The following is an 18,693-nucleotide window of genomic DNA, read 5'->3' on the forward strand; positions in this document are numbered from 1 at the left end:
AGGTCTTTTTTTTTTTTTTTAAGTACATTTTTCTGGCCCTGGACAATTTTACACAGTGATTAGAGTGTTTGGCCCAGGTTTGATTCCTGGTCAAGGGCATATACGTACCTCGGTTGCAAGCTGGATCCCTGGCCTCGTAGGGGCACATTGGGAGGCAACCAATCAATGTGTCACTCCCACCTCAATGTTTCTCTCTCCCTCTCACTCCCGCTACCCTTCCACTTTAAAAGCAATGGAAAAATATCCTTGAGTGAGGATTTTTAAAAAGTACATTTTTCTGGATAAAAATGAATGTGGCAATAAACTAGGTTCACGTGTCATAAGTAGACAGTAACTGTAATGTTAAGTTCTACCGGTATTCTCTTGCCTGAGAAGTCTCTGACCCTAATGCTGCACCTACGTCTTTCTCTCTCTGGGTTCCCAGGGGGATCAGAAGAGAGAGAGGTGGTCAAGACCCATCAGCTCTGGATGGAGGCTTCTGCCTCAGTGATTTCAGACAGAGCAGGAGCAACGTTCCCGCTCATTCTGTTTGCGTGTCTGCCACAGGCCAGGTGTAGGCACACAATAGGCAGTGGTCTCCCAGGCTCTGTCTCTGTGGCCCCTAAAATGACCTCATGGACCCTGGGAGTCACTGATGGCCGTGCCTCGCAGTTTAGGAAGGACTTCAAGGTTGGTAAGAGAACAGGTGTGTTTCATTTCTAAGCATCAGAAGCTGTTGTGAGGATGAGGAAGGATGTGGGGAGGGCCAGCCAGCACCTGCCCGCATCACTGCCTTGCTCCTAAGCACTGTCACTGCGTCTCCAGGCGGAGAGCCACCAGCCTCTACGGCGATACAAGAGGAGATGGGTTGTCACCACCTTGGAGCTGCAGGAGGAAGACACCGGACCCTTTCCCAAATTCGTTGGAGAGGTAAGGCAGCTGCTCCTCCTCTGGGAAAGGCCACACTGGCCCCCGATCAGCAGGGCCCTGGGCAGGAGGATGAAGTCATGGCAGCCAGGTGGCTGTGAGGCCGGGGGGTGGTGCTCAGAGAGACCCTGGACTGTGCTTCCCATGCCTGCCTCTGCCTGAGTGGTGACTTCTCCACGGGAGTGTCGCCGAGAAAGTCGGGGTCACATATGTCAATGGGCTGGTTAATTCCAGTCTGCAGGCCTGATTTATTTAACTCATGTGGAGTCTTTTTAAAAAATTCATTATCCTATATAATAGAGAGCTAATATGCAAATGGTTGTTGTGCCCTCGCACAGGAGAGAGATTTCATATACATTTTACTAATATTCTTTCATCTCTGACACTTCCATTATAAAGAAAGGGCAAATAGCAATATTAAAGTATTTTCTCTAATTAATTCCCTTTTAATGTTCATGAATTTCATGCACCAGACCACTAGTTTAAAAATAAGGAGATTGTGGTTACCAGAAGCTGTGGGGGAAGGGTGGGGGTAAAAGTGAGATTAAAGTAAAAAAGGAAAGTAGAACTGTGGGTGCCAGGGGTGGTGGGAGGGTGTCACAGGAGAGTGTTTAATTGGGACAGTCACTTTTGCAAGATGAAAATGTTCTGAAGATGATGGTGCTGATGGCAGCACAATGACATGAATGTACTTAACATCACTGAACTGCGCACTGAAAAACAGTTAAGAGAGTAAATTTATGTTCTTATTTTAGCACAATAAAAACATTAGAAAAAATAGGGAGACTGTATTAAAAGTTCTGTCTTCTAGAAGCTTTTTAAAAATTGTAAAACCTGACCACATGGAGCCATTCTCACATGGCAACAATGAGATGGGGTTTGAGATACTCAGAATGCCACAGTCCCCACCACTCCCTACTGTCTCCCTCACTCTGAGGTTGAGGATCAACTGAGGCACCAAAGAAGACATCCGGTGCTGTCAGAACGCCAGAATTCTTACACATGGCCCGGGCTGTGTATTCCACCACCTTCCTGGCCGTGATGGGCTTCTGAGTTACACAGAGTGCTTGAGTCCACTGTGCCTGATTCCTAGAAAATAATTAAGAGTAACTCATTTTCACAATGTTTATAAAAACAGCATATGCCTACTATAAAAAACCTACAGGACATTTTCAAGGCCTACAGGGAGTTTTCAAAGCCCAGTGGTTAAAAGTGTAGACTCCCAGGGGTTGGAGCACATGTTCCAGACGTACCATGCGCTCTCTCTATTAGGGACCCTCGTTCCTTCCTCATCAATGGCCTGCTTCCGTTAAGGGCTGTTCTACAGTAGGTCAGGACGAGTGAGGCATACAGTGCGCGGGCTCACTCTGAGCTCTCCTAAATGTCAGCTGTGTGGCTATTACTTGTCTTTCCCTGGTCGGACAACCGAAATTCACAATCGGGTATGCCTGCTTTCAGATACTTCCTTACAACCTCACCACGGGAATCTGTGTTAGCAGAATGGGTCACACTCTGCTTGCTGTTCCGCATGCAGCTTCTGCCTAACCCTGGGCCACACCCATTTCTGGGGAGGAGCATGGATGTCCAGGCCACATGATTCCTTCCATGTGGTTGCACATTGATGTTGCTTATGACTTCTCACTATTAACAGTCAACTTGTTCCTTGTTCCTGCACCTTTGCTGATCCGCTGATTTCTTTAGGACAAGCCCTCCCATGCACTCTTGCTGGGTATGGTTCTTCACCGATGCCTCTGAGTCTCGGCCTTGGTAAATGACATGCAAAGTGGTTTATGCTCATTCTGTTTTTCTTAATTTTTCTCCTTCCAGCTGTTCAATAATATGTCAGTTAACATGGCACTGATGTATTTAATCAGTGGACCAGGTGTGGATAAATATCCAGAGATTGGCTTGTTTTCTATAGAAGATCATGAGAATGGAAAAATCTATGTTCACCGCCCTGTTGACCGAGAGACGACGCCATCTTTTACGGTACCTAAAATTCCATACTGTAAATCTCTGGCTGGAATTGTGTATGTGGTAGAATTATCTGAGCTGTGTGTCAGGTTATGGGAGGTGGATGTGTTATTATGCATCTCGGAGGCTTTAAAAGTGTGCATGGGACCCAGAGGTGAATGTTGTAATCTTTAGTCTGGACATTGGCTGTGTAACGATTTCTGTGTCTATGTGAACTGCTACCCTCCTGCCTTTTACTGACCAGTATCCCAACAGATCAGGATTTCACAGCATTAAATGAGCAAATTTATCCTCTGAAGAGTCACAGTTGAAATCTATGGAGAGAGGCATAGACAGACCCCTGGGTTGCCTAATAACTGATGAGTGAGCAACTGCACACCCGGCAACAGTTTCTTAGTGGGAATCCAGGTGCTCTTTATGGTCTCACCACCCCAACACCCTGGTCCATTGTGCACTGTGAACTTGAAATTCAGGTTCTAAACCAGGAAAGGCAATGGGAAAGGGAAATGCCTGAAGCACAGGGGGGTGGATCACATTGCTGCCTAATCTTCTAGGACAGCCGTGGGCAAACTACGGCCCGCAGGCCTGATCCGGCCCATTTGAAATGAATAAAACTAAAAAAAAAAAAAAAGACCGTACCCTTTTATATAATGATGTTTACTTTGAATTTATATTAGTTCACACAAACACTCCATCCATGCTTTTGTTCCAGCCCTCTGGTCCAGTTTAAGAACCCATTGTGGCGCTCCAGTCAAAAAGTTTGCCCACCCCTGTTCTAGGAGAATCATAGCAAGTTGGCTTTTGTTCTGTTTTGCCTTCTGCTAGAAACCAGACTTGGTCCTCTGCCTGACTGGCTATACATTTACACCTTTGGGGTGGGAAGGTGTTAACATCAGAGAGAAGGGATGTAAGTAGCTTTTCTTCAGTGACCTCAACATTTTCATATACATAAGAAAATATATTGCCTTAACTCACTGACAGGTTCTGCATCTCTGACTTATAAAGAGGCAGAAAGTATCCCCAAATTCTGAAGGACATGCAAAAACGACTCCACACAAACCTTGTCCCATCCACATAAACCCTGTCCCATTCACAGAACCTGCAGAGTCTGGTAAGAGAAGGAAAACAGAGGTCACGGGGGACCCTGGGAGGGTGCGTTCTGGTCTTTAATTAGTGCAGATCACCAGGGGGCTGGTTAAATGCAGACGCTGGGCCAGTAGGCTCTCTCCAGGAGATGTGTCTCTAGACACTGAGGACAGAGGACCTAGAACATGACAATCACAGTGACCTGTGCAAGGGCAGAGCAAACATTTAGTGCCTGTGATTTTTCTTTTCTGGGTGTTGTTTGTTTTTAACATCTTCAGTGAAGTCTTAAGGGTTGTTTTCTGAAACTTGAAGTCCAGATGGAAAAGCTTGGCATGTCGCAGATGGGTCCCAGGCACCATTTAGGTCAGAAAGGGAACATGTGGGGACACGACAGACATCCCCATGGTTCTTCCCATCGAGATTTCCAGGCCCTGTGCTTGCACCTCCCGGCTTCATCAAACCCATTTACCCATCCCCAAAGCACTGCTCACAGGTGTCCTTTCACAGGGATTTCTGCAACAGTTGGCTAGTTGGTCCTCTTATTTGACTGCAAACCTGCAGGAAGGAAGATACAGGTGGGAACTATGAGGTGTCCCCCTCCCCACCCCCCAGCCCCCATGGCTCTCTGTCACACTACTCTGGTTTTTCTCCCCAATTCTCTGCATTCCATGAATGTGTACTTCTGTGTTTGAGTGCCCTTTGAAGGTCAATCTCCATTAGAATGTAGGTTCTAAGAATGGTGAGACCCTGTCTTGTTCATTGCCATGACCCCAGCATCAAGAAGAGGGCCCTGTACATAGTAGGTCCTCAGTTAATCATGTTGAATGAATAAATGCACACAGAAAAATATAGACTCTGCCTTCCAGGGTGTTGTGGGTTGAACTGTGTCTTCCAAAAAGATGGGTTAAGGTCCTGACCCCTGGTACTGTAAATGTAAGCTTACTTGGATATAGATTCTTCATAGATGTTAATAAATTAAGACGAGGTCATTCTGGATTACTGTTCTGTGTGGGTCCTAACCCAGTGACTGGCATCCTCATGAGAGGGGGGAGATTTGGACACAGAGGGCGACACGGGGAAAGGCCATGTAAAGCTCGGCACAGAGACTGCAGTGATGCATCTGTAGACCAAGGACTGCTGGCAACCACCACAAACCGGGAGACAGATTCTCCCTCAGAGCCTCCAGCAGGAACCAGCCCTGCCCACACCTCAATTCGGTTCTGTGAAAGATTGAGTTTTTGTTGTAAGCCACGCAGTTTGTAGTCCATTGTTCCAGCAGTCATAGGAAATGAACCCATAGGGGTTAGAAGATGTGACGTGGCTGACAAGGAAGATGCCAACCTTCAGAAGTGGGACAGCTGAGAGACTTCCGGTCAAGGTGGCAGCGTCCATAAACGCAGTGCTCACACATTCCCACAACCACATCAAAATTACAACTAAAGCACAGAACAACCATCATTCAGAACCGCATGAAATTTGGCTTACCGGAAATCCTACAACTAGAGAATTAAAGAAGAAAGCATAATGAGACTGGTAGGAAGGACAGAGATGCAGAACAGGCTGGCCCAACACCCACCTATGTTGTTTTCTTAATTAGGAGGGATATCTTGCCTACAAAGGTTTATGTGAGGAGCATGGGGTTCCAGCCCCATACCAGGCCCCTCCGCCCAGGGATTCAGTGCCGGGAAGAGAAGTTCCTGTAACTTCAGGTGGGAATTGTGGCTGAGTGACACAGAGGCTACTGAAGTCCCAGTTGTTCCTCTTAAAGGGCCAGCACAGAGACTTACTCTCTCTGAGCTCCAGCAGCTTGAAAGGAACCAGGGATATATGGGGAGGAACTAAATTGTCTGGCATAAGAGCAAAGAACTAAGAGGCACCTTTCTCCCAGACAAAAATGCTGGCAGAGGTCACTGTTCCTATGCTGAGACCTCCCACACCACAATGCTGACTGGTGGGCACCATGTCTGAGTTTCCATCAACCTGGCCCACAGTGTGTGCCCCACCCTGGTAACTTCCTGAAGCCCTGCACCACCCAATTTGCAGCCCCACTCAAGCTGTGTGCAGTGGTCTTTCCATATGAATAGCCTGTCCTGGCTCAGGCTTCAGACTTTTCTAAAATCTCTCAAACAAGCAGCAGCTGGCCTCAGAATGCTCTGTATCTCTCAAGAGAAGGCCCCAGGCCCAGCACTAGCAGCAGCCTGCCTTGGCCCACAGTTTGGCCTCTCCTGGGCACCGCCAAGTCCAACACAAATAGCAGCCAACTGCAGATCATGCTGTAGCCTGTGCTGGGTGGCCCCAGGCAGGGCACAGGAAGTAGCTGACTTTGCAACTCCTGGGTGGCCTCAGAGCCAGGGGACCTGGTGATCAGCTTTAGACCATGCCAAATTACAATTCTGCCACATCAAGGAGTGACACACTCAAGGGCCAGACTCGGTGAGCACCAAAGCCCCACTGAAGCAAGTCCTGCACCACAGGGGCAACTCCTGCATAGCAGCTAAGCTGTATGCACAGGTTGTCCACATATCTGATTGGCCTGGGGGTCAATCCTTCCAAGTGATGCCAACAGCAAGCAAGGCTCAACTACAACAGGCCACACAGGTGTGCCCTTAGAGTACCCAGCTTAGGTGACTGGGGAGCTGAGCCACTGGCCCCACAGGACACCTACTACATAAGGCCACTCTATCAATTCCAGGAGACATAGCAGTTCTACCTAATACATAGAAACAAACACAGTGAAATGGCCAAAATGCAGAGACAAAGAAACGTCACAAATGAAAGAACAGAAGAAATCTGCAGAAAAAACTAAATGAAAAGGAAGCAAGCAAACTACCAATATAGAGTTCAAAACGGTTATGAGGATGATCAAGGAACTTAGTGACAACTGCAAGGAATTTAGAACATCAATGACATAAAGAAGGACCAGTCAGAAAGGAAGCATACACTAACTGAAATGAAGAATAATTTACAAGGAATCAATAGTAGAGTAGAGGATGCCAAGAATCATATCAATGACTTGGAATATGAGGAAGCAAAAAACACCGAATCAGAACAGCAAAAATAAAAAAGAATTTAAAAAAAGAAAGAAAATTAAGACAGTGGGGGACTTCAAGCGTACCAACATTCCCATCACAGAGGTGCTGGAAGGAGAAGAAAGGGAGCAAGAAATTTAAAACTTATTTGAAAAAAAATAATGACAGAAAGCTTCCCTTTCCTGGTGAAAGAAATAGACACACAAGTCCAGGAAGCTCAGAGAGTCTCAAACAACAGGAACCAAAAGAGGTCCACACCAAGACACATCATAATTAAAATGACAAAGGTTACCTATAAGGGAGCACCCATATGACTGTCAGTTGATTGCTCAGCAGGAACTTTGCAGGTCAGAAGGGAGTGGCAAGAAATATTCAAAGTGATGAGAAAAGCAAGGACCTATAACCAAGATTATTCTACCCAGAGAAGCTAACATTTAGATTTGAAGGTCAGATAAAGAGCTTCACAGACAAGAAAAAGCTAAAGGAGTTCATCACCACCAAACCAGTATTACAAGAAATGTTAAAGGGTCTTCTTTAAGCAGAAGAAGAAAAAAAGAAAAAGGCAATAAATACGTATCCACAGTTGAATCTAAAAATTAAAATAAATGAACAAGGAATCTAATGAACAAAATAAACTGATGAATAAAATAGAACCAGAAGCATGGAAACATGGAACAGACTGAAGAATCTCAGAGGGAAGTGGGGATAGGTGGTGGGAAAAGGTCCACCAAATAACTCATATGTATATATGCATAACCTATGGACATAGATAATAGGATGGTGAAAGCATTGGGTGGGGCAGGATCTAGGTCAGGGGTGGACAAACTTTTTGACTCGAGGGCCACAATGGGTTCTTAAACTGGACCGGAGGGCCGGAACAAAAGCATGGATGGAGTGTTTGTATGAACTAATATAAATTCAAAGTAAACATCATTACATAAAAGGGTACGGTCTTTTTTTTTTTTTAGTTTTATTCATTTCAAACGGGCCGGATCCGGCCTTCGGGCTGTAGTTTGCCCACGGCTGATCTAGGTGATGGGGGCAATGAGGGGAAGAAGGGGCGGGGGACATCTATAATGCTCTCAACAATAAAGATAAAAAAAAGTGGGCGAGCCAAGTGTCACGGGAGCACTATACAAACTGAGCGTTTGGGCTCAACCACCTGCCTTGGTGGAAGAATGCTGATCATTGTCTGTCCACAATGACCAGTACTATTAAACACTAAGTAAGCCCAATGCAGTGGCAAAAAGACCTTTCTCGTGGCACCGGACAGTGAAGGAGTCACCCGAACCAGCCTCAACACTTCCCAGTTGTGTTTGGGAGGTGGCAGGATCTGGGTGTGGGATGGGGGGGGAGGGGGCTAACTTCTTGTTAGAGAAGCAGTGACACCAAGTTAGAACTTCTGTAAGATTTAAGATGGAGTTGAAAAGGGAAAAGGTCTTTTTTTTCTGTGCAGAAATCCTATCTATTCATAGCAAAACATGCTCAATTTCATAGGATGCAAATACACTAAAAAAAAATCCATCCTTTCATATTCCTCGAAATAACTTTTTGTTGCTCTTCATCCCAACAGTTATCTTGACCCACTTACGATCTCTGCATAGAAGTGATGTTATATGTGTTTGGCACATAGGATGTTTCTTCTTGCTCATTTGTGTCTAAGAGCATAGACCTTGCATGTGTAATTTTAAATAGCCATATGCCAATCCACCACGTCAATGCACTATGGTTTGTTTCTCCGAGGATGGCAGTCTTCCAGCTACAACACAAGGCTAAAGCCCTTTCCACATGCAGGAATGATCCCTGATGTCTCCTTTCTCCATTGTGATTCTGACAGTAATGTGATTAGCGTCACCAAGCCAGGGGTTCTTCCACATTAACAAGGTTCTCTGCTTCCCAGGTTTACTTCGATGTTGTGAACCGTTTGACAGGAGAGTATGTGGACAACTCCTTGATCTTCAACATCAGGATCACTGATGTGAATGACCATGCACCCCAGTTCCCCAAGAATGAATTCAATGTCAGTGTGAGAGAGAGCCACGCAGCAGGTGTGTGTGCTGGGCTGTGGACTGCCCTTTCTGTCCCCTGAAGGTTCTCCTGCCGACACTTGGGGCACTTGCTTGCAGTTGTCTGCAGGGAGGCAGTTCACTGGCCACATCCAGAGGGCCCAGGCTCTGGATCAGAGCAAATGCTTGAGGTCTGCAGCCTGTTTTTGTTGGCAATGCAATGTTGAATCCTCTGGCAGAGTCAATATGTAAATACCAATATCCTATATAATAAAAGTTTAATATGCAATTGCCCTCTCGGGCAGTCATTCGGCCTGGAAACTGGGAGTTTGGAGACTGGGAGTTCAACTGCTCGCTATGACATACGCTGACCACCAAGGGGTGGCACGGAACATGGCAGGTGTTGGCAAAGTGGCGCTGGCAGTGGGCAGCAGTGGAGGTGCTGCTGGCACCGATGGGCCCCAATGAGAGTGGAATGGTGGAGCAGGTGAGTGGGCAGCACCAGGCCAAGGCAGGTGTGAGTGGGGCCCAATTGCCCCACTGATCGCCCTGCAGATGGTGACCAGTGGCAGCAGCAGGGCCACCGCCTGGCTCACAGGCACTGAGGGAGCCGGATGGAAGGCCTGGCCCCAATAGATTGCCCTGCAGGCAGGATGATGGAGCAGGTGAGGGGGCAGCACCAGGCCAAGGTGAGGTGCAAAGTGGGATTGTGGAGCTGTAAGGCTGGGGACGTGAGCTGGGGCCTGATCTCCCCAGGCCATCCTGAGGGACCCCACCCGTGCACGAATTCGTGTACCGGGCCTCTAGAATATATATAAAAGGCTAAGTGTCCATCCAACCAGTAGCTATGATGCTCACTGATGACCAGGGGGCAGATGCTCAACACAGGAGCTGCCATGATGCACGCTGGCCATTTAAAAATAAATGGCACCACGGCCTGGCACTGACAAACCAATACTTGGCTTCCCCACCACCACACTGGAGCTACACCCAACCAAATCGCAGCCAAAGCTGCCAAGACCCCATGACACAAAATGTGGCCCACAGCCTAGCCCAGCCCAGAAACGGTTGCTGTGGGTACCGGGTAATGACATCATGTAGCAACACCCAGCTTCCTCTCCCTAGCGACTAGCCTCCTTGGAGTTTCTTCAGCCCAGGAGCACAACTTGCTTTATAGCCAGGTGCAAACATTTTACACTTTAACCAAATGTGTGTGAAGTGTTTTCCTGTGCTTCATCTCATTTGATCCTCACAGAAGTCCTGGAGGCAGATAGGAGGTAGATAGGAGACTCAGTAGAATCCTAAGTTTCTTTTCATTAGCCACAAAACAGAGATTTAGAAAGTTTAGAAACTTGACCCAACTGAAAAGAAGTAAGAAATGGTGGCCACTGAAAATGACTTCAGGTTTTCTCACTGCACAGAATGTAGTCAAACACTGCTGCAGTTAAATATTTTACCCTTTGTTCTCCCTGGGTGATCTACAATAATAATCTGCTTCATGTTGGTATTTACTGCTGTGTTGCTGACAATTACCTGAAAGAGAAGTCAGGGTGCTTCACTGGGCTGGAGAAAGTTTAGCTACATCAGAAAGCAGGTCAAATTAAGCAAGTTTCTTCTATGTCTATAAAAGGCTAAGTTGACTTGCACATTCGTGAAACATATAAAACTCTCGCTGATGCCAATCGCATGCATGTTTCGACCTGTCATTGTTGGTTGTGAAGTTGGTTGACACTTCTATCATAGAGAGAGGGTACATAGCGATACTAAAATATTTCTTCTAATTAATTTCCTTTTAATGTGCACTAATCTGTGTTCCCAGACACTAGTCTAAAATAAAGCCAAATGCAACGAGGGAGAAAGACAAAGCTGGGCAGTGAGTTCATGAATGTCACCGTAATTTCTCACGTGGTGGGAAATGCACCCACAGTTTGTGTTCCAATTTACTTCTCCACACCATCTATGCGAGTGGATGGTTCACATTAGGTGCTTGCATGCTTTGTAAGTTTCTTGGCTCTTTCCGTTTCTTCTTTCCCTTGCTTGTTCCTTTCTTTGTCCATTTCCATTAGTGTGCTTCTCATTTTTCTTCTTGATTTTAACCTCCTCATTCTGTTTTAAGAATGTCTATGTCGCCCAGCTGGCATGGCTCAATGGTTGAGCATTGATCTATGAACCAGGAGGTCAGGATTTGAGATTCGATTCTTGGTCAGGGCACATGCCCGGGTTGTGGGCTTGATCCCTAGTGTGGGGCATGCAGGAGGCAGCCAATCAATGATTTTCTCTGATCTTTGATGTTTCTTTCTCTCTCTTTCTCTCCCTTCCTCTCTGGAATCAATAATTTTTTTTTTTTTAAAGAATGTGTATGTCTGCCATGTATATTTCACATATGTCCTTCTGGTTTATCATTCTTTTTAAATTTTGTCTGAAGCTTTTGTATCCATGCAGTTAAAAGCCTATCTATCAATTCTGCCCTTTAAGTCTTCTGCATTTGTAATCATGGTCATATGATGATGTGAATACCACTTTTTGTTTTGTCTGCTCCACCTACAGTTTGATTTTATATGCAAATATTTCAGCTATTCTGGTGCATGCCCCAATGCCAGTCAGCAAAGTGCCACCTTCCTACGGGTCCGATAGGCTGCCTTTGGCCAATAGTAACAATTTAAAAATTCTTCCAGGTCAGCCTGTTCTTCAGCTGTTAACGGTTGATTTGGATGAAGAAAATACTCCAAATTCTCGAGTCCTTTACTTCCTCGTTTCACAAAAGCCGTTACTGAAGGAAAGTGGCTTTGAGATCGACCGTGATAGTGGAGAAATCCGACTCTTGGGATGCTTAGATTATGAGGTTATGTGGATTTTATTTTAAAACAATGAAATGGCTGTGTCTCTGACCTTGGGCACAGGATTGGTGTGGCACTGGGAAACCCTCTGGCTTTCTTGCTACTGAAATTCTAAAATGGGATGTTCCTTTATTGACATCCTTCCCCTTTCCTGCATCGGAGCTTGACTTTCCTTTCCTCCCCATATAGACTGCTCCTCGGTTTACACTACTAATCAGAGCGAGAGACTGCGGGGAGCCACCGTTGTCGGCCACGGCCACGGTTCACATCAGCGTGCAGGAAGGCAACAACCACAGGCCCACGTTCATCCAGGAGAACGTAAGACCCGGCTGCCCCCGGTCCCAGTCCCGACATGACGGCCCGAGTCCTAGGCTCAGTCCCTGAGGGTGTCCCCATATCACCCTGCATCCTGTAGTTTTCCAAAGTAACGGAAACTAGAGTCGAGAAGTGACCACGTGATTAGAAACTCGTTTGATTTAGTCAAATGAGCTGGCATGTTTTACTACTTTGTGTGAGAAACTGCTCAGAACTTTTTCGTGCATAATTTCATTCTTAATTGCTGGAACTACCCGTGATTTCTGTTCCACACATGCAGACACTGAGGCCTCCAGGGAGGTTAGAGATGCCACACTCACTGTACCCCAGGGTTTCCCAAGCTCCACGCTATTGACTTTTGGGGGTGGGAAGTTTTCATTGCGGGGAGGAGGCTGCCCAGTGTATTGTAGGATGTTTAGCAGCAACCCTGCCCTCTACCCACTAGATGCCAGCAGTCCCCCCCAAGTCATGGGAACCAAAAATGTCTGCAGATATTGTCACCTGTCCCCTGGAGGGGAGAACTGCCCCCGGTGAGAAGTCTAAACCTGGGCTTTCCCCACATGTTCAGGCTGTAGAAGGAAGATGGGCAGGTGTGCTAAGCTCGGCCTCAGTCACCTGGTTTATCACTGGTGCTCCCTGTAGAATGTCACATGCGACACCGTCCCCAGGCTGTGCTCTGTGGAAATGCAGCACCACTGCAGGCGGGACTCCAGGAGAGAAGTGATAACTACCAGGATCTGCTTGCCTTTCGTCCCCATTTCTTACTCTTCCATATGAATTTTTAAAGGAAAATATCCATTGTATCTCTATCTTTCTTCTGGCCTCTCCCCCAGCCCCCACCTGCACCCCCAAGGAACCCCCCTCCCCAATCATCCGTTCCCTGGGGATGGGGTTTTTGTTCATCTTGCTCATGGCACCTAAAACAGAATCTGGTACAGAAAAAAATGCTACAAATTAACTTTAAAAACATGCCACTTAAAAATATTTAAAAATTGTATGAACTAGGGCTGACATGTTTTTAATGAAAACACCTCACCAAATAGTACAGAAAAACGGAAAAATCATATTGCTCACATGTGCGCCTTGCTTCCAAGTTCTTCTCTGGCTTGGTGGAAGCTGTGCTTTCAAAAGTAAGGCTGCAGCAACAAACCCTGGCATTGGGGTGGGCTTGCCTGCAGCAGTTTCTTGTCCCGGAAGTGTTAAATAGCAATTACTCCAAGGTCTGTGTTAGAAAGGGCCTACGTAACCAAGGAGTTCTGTTTTAGGAGAGAGCCAGGATTTGGGGGCAGCATAAACTGGGATGTGTTGTCATTTTAAAAATTCTTTGACAAGTGGTGCGTGCGCTGGGCTGAAGAGCGTGCACTTGCAAAGCCCCTTCACTGCATTGGAAGGAGGACCAGGCACAGGGAGGAGGGCGAGCTGCTCTTTGGCTGCATCAGGCAGTTTCAAATCCCTTGAGGTTAAGTTCAACAGCAAGAGAAACATCCAGATGGTAGTGTGAGGCTGACATCTCCTTTCCTGCTTTCTTTTTCAATTTTGTTTCTTCACCTCCATGACATGGAATGGTGACTGCCTCTCTCAGTACAAGATTCAGGTTCCCGAAGGCCGAGTCAGCCCGGACGTGCTGCGTCTCCCGGTCCAGGATGATGACTCGCCATTCACGTCAGCTTGGAGGGCAAAGTTCAACATATCCAATGGCAACGAAGGGGGACATTTTGACATTTCGACTGACCCTGAGACCAACGAAGGGATACTAAATGTTATCAAGGTAAAGCTGCACAGAACACACACGGGCCGGGGGTCGAGGGTGCGGAGCGGGAGCTGGTCTCGGGATCTCTCAGTGTCTGGAGCCCTCGAGGCACCCAGCCGGGGGGCCGGGCTGGCCCAGGCCTTCTGAAGTGAGCCTTTGCCTTCCCGGCTCCTTCTGCCAAATTAATATCCATATTAAAAGTTATTTTTGATAAAACTTTGACTTCGACATTTAATATTTTTAGGCAAAATTTAATAGACTTACATAGGCCTTAAATGTTTTCTTTCTGGTAAAAATATCTGAAACATTTTCTCGAGCCCTGAATTCATGTGTTTCCTTCTGAGTCTAAATGAATAAGAACATTTCCTCAAGCCCCTGAGAGCGTCGGAGGCGCTGCCACGGGGCCTGCTGTGCCTAACAGAGAGCTGGCCCTGCAGTGAAGTGTCACTGTCTCTACTGACAAGGACACCAGAGCCCAGAGAGGTTGGGCCATTCTTGGGAAGTCACACAGCTAGAGGAGGGTTCTGCTGGGGCAGTCTGGCTCCAGGCCTTTAGTCTGAATTGCTCTCAGCTGGACCCCAGCATGACCAGCGCCTCTAGCGCAGGGCAGGTGAGCGCCCCCCCCCCCCCCCCCCCCCGCGGGGGTCAGGCTGGGCGGGGCTGGGGCTAGAGCCTGACCTCCTGCTGTCAGTGTGACAGGCTCCCAGGCGAGACACCACACGCCCGGGCTGGACTGCCTACTTACCCCAGCCTCTCAGTCCTTTAAGTCACTGACCACCTTGTGCCCCGAATAACTATGGTCATTAATATGTATATTCCTTCCAGGCCTGCTGATTGATTTTGCACCAGGGTTGTCACATTAATGTTTCATTAGGTTACAGTTTTTGTTGTATTTTTCATTACCCCTGACGGATGGTGGCTCTTTCCAACCAGCATGGGGCGGGGGAGGAACTGCATAAATGATCTGACAGTGAGCTGACGACTGTCTTGATCATTATCAAAGACAAGGGAAATAGTAAGTGGCCTGCAGAGCCAGAGCTCGCCAGGGCCCCTGGCTGAGCCAGGAGCAGCAGGTGCTAGCTAACGAGACCCGCTCTGCCGGCTGCAGGCTTTGGATTACGAAACGCATCCCACATGCAGCCTGGTCATTGCCGTGGAAAACGAGGAGCTGCTAGTCCCCTGCGAGGCTGGTGAGCTGCAAAAGCCCAGGAGGAAGACTGCAGCCAGCGCCATGGTGCTGGTGCAGGTGACAGACGCCAACGACCCGCCAGCCTTCCACCCCAGGAGCTTCGTCGTCAGCGAGGTCGAAGGCGCCAGGCCCGGGACGCACTTGGGAAGGTTTAACGCTACAGACCCAGATGGAAGCAGCAGCCAGATAAGGTGAGAAGAGGAAGGAGAAAGGAGGCTGTTGAAGCAGAACAGCCATGCAGCTGGGAACAGTCCTGTCAGAAAACCAGTTTCTCTGGTGCGATGCTGGGGTGACTGTCTGTTATGAAAATTCCAGAAGCCCCCAAAAGGTCCCTGGCCCAGGATCCATGCCTTCTTCCTTCCACAGCATTCTCTGACCCACCAGGGGGAGTTCACTTACTCATTCCCTTTGCACCTAGAATATACTCTTTTCTGTTGTTGTTAGTCCTCACCTGAGCATATCTTTCCATTGACTTTTAGAGAGAGTGGGAGGGAAGGATTTTTAGAGAACGGGGGGCGGGGGAAGGGGGAGTGGGAAGGAGAGAGGGAGGGAAACATCGATGTGAGACACAACTGACTGGTTGCCTCCTGCACTTGCCTTGACTGGGGCCTGGGAACGAACCTGCAACCCAGGTACGTGCCCTTGACCAGGAATCGAAACCAGTGCGCAGGCGGACGCTCTACCACCGAGCCATGCTGGCCAGGGCTAGAATATACTCTTTTATAGTCCTTTTCTCATCTTAGAATAATTGCTCCTGTGTTTCTGTCCCCCTCTTTACCAAAGGGTGTGAATTGGCCGGCCTCTGGCTTCTGGATAACAGAGTGTTGTTTTTTTAGAAACTGTGGTAAAATGTACATGACATAAGGTTTACCATTTCAACTGTTGTCCAGTGACAGTTCAGTGGCATTGAGCACATTCACAGTGTTGTATGACCATCACCACACCCATCCCAGAATTCCCCTCATCTTGTAAAACTGGAACGCTGTCCCCATTAAAAATAACCCCCATCCTCTCCCCACCACCCCCCAGCCCCTGCCCCCACCACTCCACTCTGTTTCCACGAATCTGACGACCCCCCTGAGCTTGCCCTTCTGTGATTGGCTTATGTGATGGTGCCTGATGCCCTCGGGTTGCCCATGATGCAGCATGCGGCAGGTCTCCTTTCTTCTGAAGGTTGAACAATGCAGAGTGGGGCAAAAGCAGGCTTACGGTTGTGAGTACACAAAACAGAGTTTATTCTTGCATGATTATTACTTATTAATTACCGTCTCACTTTCCGTATGAACAACTGTAGACCTGCTTTTGCCTCACCTGTATCCACTGCACGGATAGACATTTCACTTATCCACTCACCTGTTGCCTGATGGACACGTAGACAGCTTCCACATTTTGTGAATAATTGATGACGACGTAAGTGACACAAGCCAGTCACGAAAAGACAAACGCTGCGTGATTCCCCTTAGAGGAGGTGCTCTCCACAGTCCGCATCAGGGACCAAATCGTAAAGAGAGAAAGCAGATGGTGGCTGCAGGGGCGGGTGGGAGGACGCGGGGGTGCTGCTTAGCAGGCATCGACTTTTCCCTGAGGCGGACCCCACACTCAATCCGCAGCGAGTGCCGACCCAGCCCCCACGTCACGGTCCTCAGAATCCCCACGTGGCTTGTGATGGGACTGGCGTCGGCGTGAGGTACGGGAGTTGACTTCTGACATAGCTGCGGTTTTAAAGATGTCACGCGTCTCCTTCCTTGAGGTACGAGCTGGCTCACGATCCCGCGAGCTGGGTCACCGTGGACGAGCGCTCGGGAGCGGTGGTCACCAGGCAGCGGCTGGACCGAGGGTCCCCGCATGTGAACCACGGCGTGTATGTCGTCATCGCACACGCTGTTGATGAGGGTGAGTGCGCGCCCCCGAGCAGGGGGAGTGTGGCCTTGCCCCTGAGGGAAAACAACGTGGTGAGGGCCTTGGCACAAACGGGAAGAGGCCAACCTTTCACCGCTGTGTCGTGAACCCAGGGTTGGTTTTGAGAATGTGTTTCTCTCGGTGACCCCCCAAGGCTGAGGTTTTAAACCTGCCAGGACGTGAAGCTGAATAAAAAGCAACTTCCAAGTACCTTCGGGACTTGTATTTAGGGCACCTGTGAATTCACACCCCGGTTCCGAGGGGTGCGTAGCTGTGCATCGTGTTTGGAATAACTGATCAGCAGGTGCTGGTTAGGAAACCAGTAAGTCTGCCTCCAACCAGCCTCCATGAGGAGAGGGAACGGCTTCGGTAGCTCTGTGGGCAGCTCTTTCCCTCCGAGGCTGCGTTCTCCTTCGCCAGGGGCTGTGGGCACTGCCGGCTCTTTCATTGATAAGCAACCCTTCTGGAACCCCCAGGCCACCCGCCGCAGACGGGGACGGGGACCCTGACGCTCCTCCTGTCTGACATCAATGCCAACGCCCCGAGTCTGCACCCGCACTCTCGGTACCTGGAGGTCTGCGAGTCCTCAGAGCCCGAGCCCCTCCTCATTGAGGCCGAGGACGGCGACCTGGAGCTCTCCTCAGACCCGTTTACTTTTGAACTGGACACCACGCAGGGACATGCAGGAGACACGTGGAAACTGGGGGAAAGTCGGGGTGAGTGCACGGGCCAGGGGTAAAGGATCGCGGTGACAGAAACCGGACTCAGAATTGGGCCCAAAGGGATTTCCTGGCATTTGTGACTGAGAGGCCAGGCAGCCTGTGCCCCCGCTGGGCCATGTCCAGGTACCCGAACCATCCCTGGCGCTGCCCGTCCCTCCAATAGGCACAGCTGCTCTCTGGGTCCCTTCACTTCAGAAGGTTCTCCTCTGGGGACCGAAGGGTGGCCCCAGGAGTCCTGGAGGCTCATTCCAGCACCTGGAGAGAGCACTTACCTCCCCGCATGGCGTGGGTCACCTGTCCTGCCGATCCCTGTGGGTCGCAGTGGGGAGGAGCACACTTTCTGGCTGGTCCTGAGCCCACACCTGGAGCAGGCTGGGATCTGGCCTTAGCCTCTCCTGACTCACAGGGGCTGGGGGCTCAGGAATGTGAACTTTTCCAAAGGGGAACGGGGATCTCTTACCAGGAGGAACCACTGGCATCTGCCAACAGCACCCTCCTCTGTGCTTTACGAATGGACATGTGGAGCGGAGCTTGCTTTTTCAGTTGAGTTCCCGTGTACAGTTCCCTGACCCAGTGTGTGGCAGAGCCCTGAACCTCTCCCCACAAGAGGTCTGGCCTGGCCTTGGCTCCCGGGAGCACATCCTCAAGCCCTGGGAATGTCCTGCCCGATAAGAGGGTTTGCCTGGGGGTTTGTGTCAGTCCACAGAACAGAGTGTCTCAGGTGGGGCTTTGTGTCACATGGACAGCCAACCAGGCTTATACGACCGAGGCCAATAGAGACTCAGGATGCCAGGCTTGGGGGCTTCCCTGGTTGACAACGGTCCATATGTATTGTCACTCATCGATGTCCTGGCTCCATGTTTTTGGGCTCTGCCCTGTGTGCTTCTGCCCTCGGCTGGCCGGCATTCGAGCCCTGAATTTGCAGCTGCTGTTGGAAGTGAGGGTGGTGTTGGCAACGGCCCCTCTAACTCTGCATCTGG

The 18,693-nt window shown here is 48.9% G+C and overlaps 1 protein-coding gene across 1 annotated transcript in view; it reads left to right on the forward strand.

Moving 5' to 3' along the window:
* CDH26 (cadherin 26) overlaps positions 1-18,693 on the forward strand; it is a 34,506-nt gene that overhangs the window by 5,588 nt on the left and 10,225 nt on the right. The window contains exons 3-11 of the mRNA XM_036320984.1: positions 805-909; positions 2,734-2,895; positions 8,896-9,043; positions 11,677-11,843; positions 12,028-12,156; positions 13,736-13,921; positions 15,012-15,283; positions 16,843-16,985; positions 17,468-17,707. Of these exons, the coding sequence (XP_036176877.1) occupies positions 805-909; positions 2,734-2,895; positions 8,896-9,043; positions 11,677-11,843; positions 12,028-12,156; positions 13,736-13,921; positions 15,012-15,283; positions 16,843-16,985; positions 17,468-17,707 (1,552 nt within the window). The remainder of the gene's footprint in view (positions 1-804; positions 910-2,733; positions 2,896-8,895; positions 9,044-11,676; positions 11,844-12,027; positions 12,157-13,735; positions 13,922-15,011; positions 15,284-16,842; positions 16,986-17,467; positions 17,708-18,693) is intronic.

This window comes from Myotis myotis, unplaced genomic scaffold (genome assembly GCF_014108235.1).
Source record: "Myotis myotis isolate mMyoMyo1 unplaced genomic scaffold, mMyoMyo1.p scaffold_m19_p_9, whole genome shotgun sequence".
NCBI lineage: Eukaryota > Metazoa > Chordata > Mammalia > Chiroptera > Vespertilionidae > Myotis > Myotis myotis.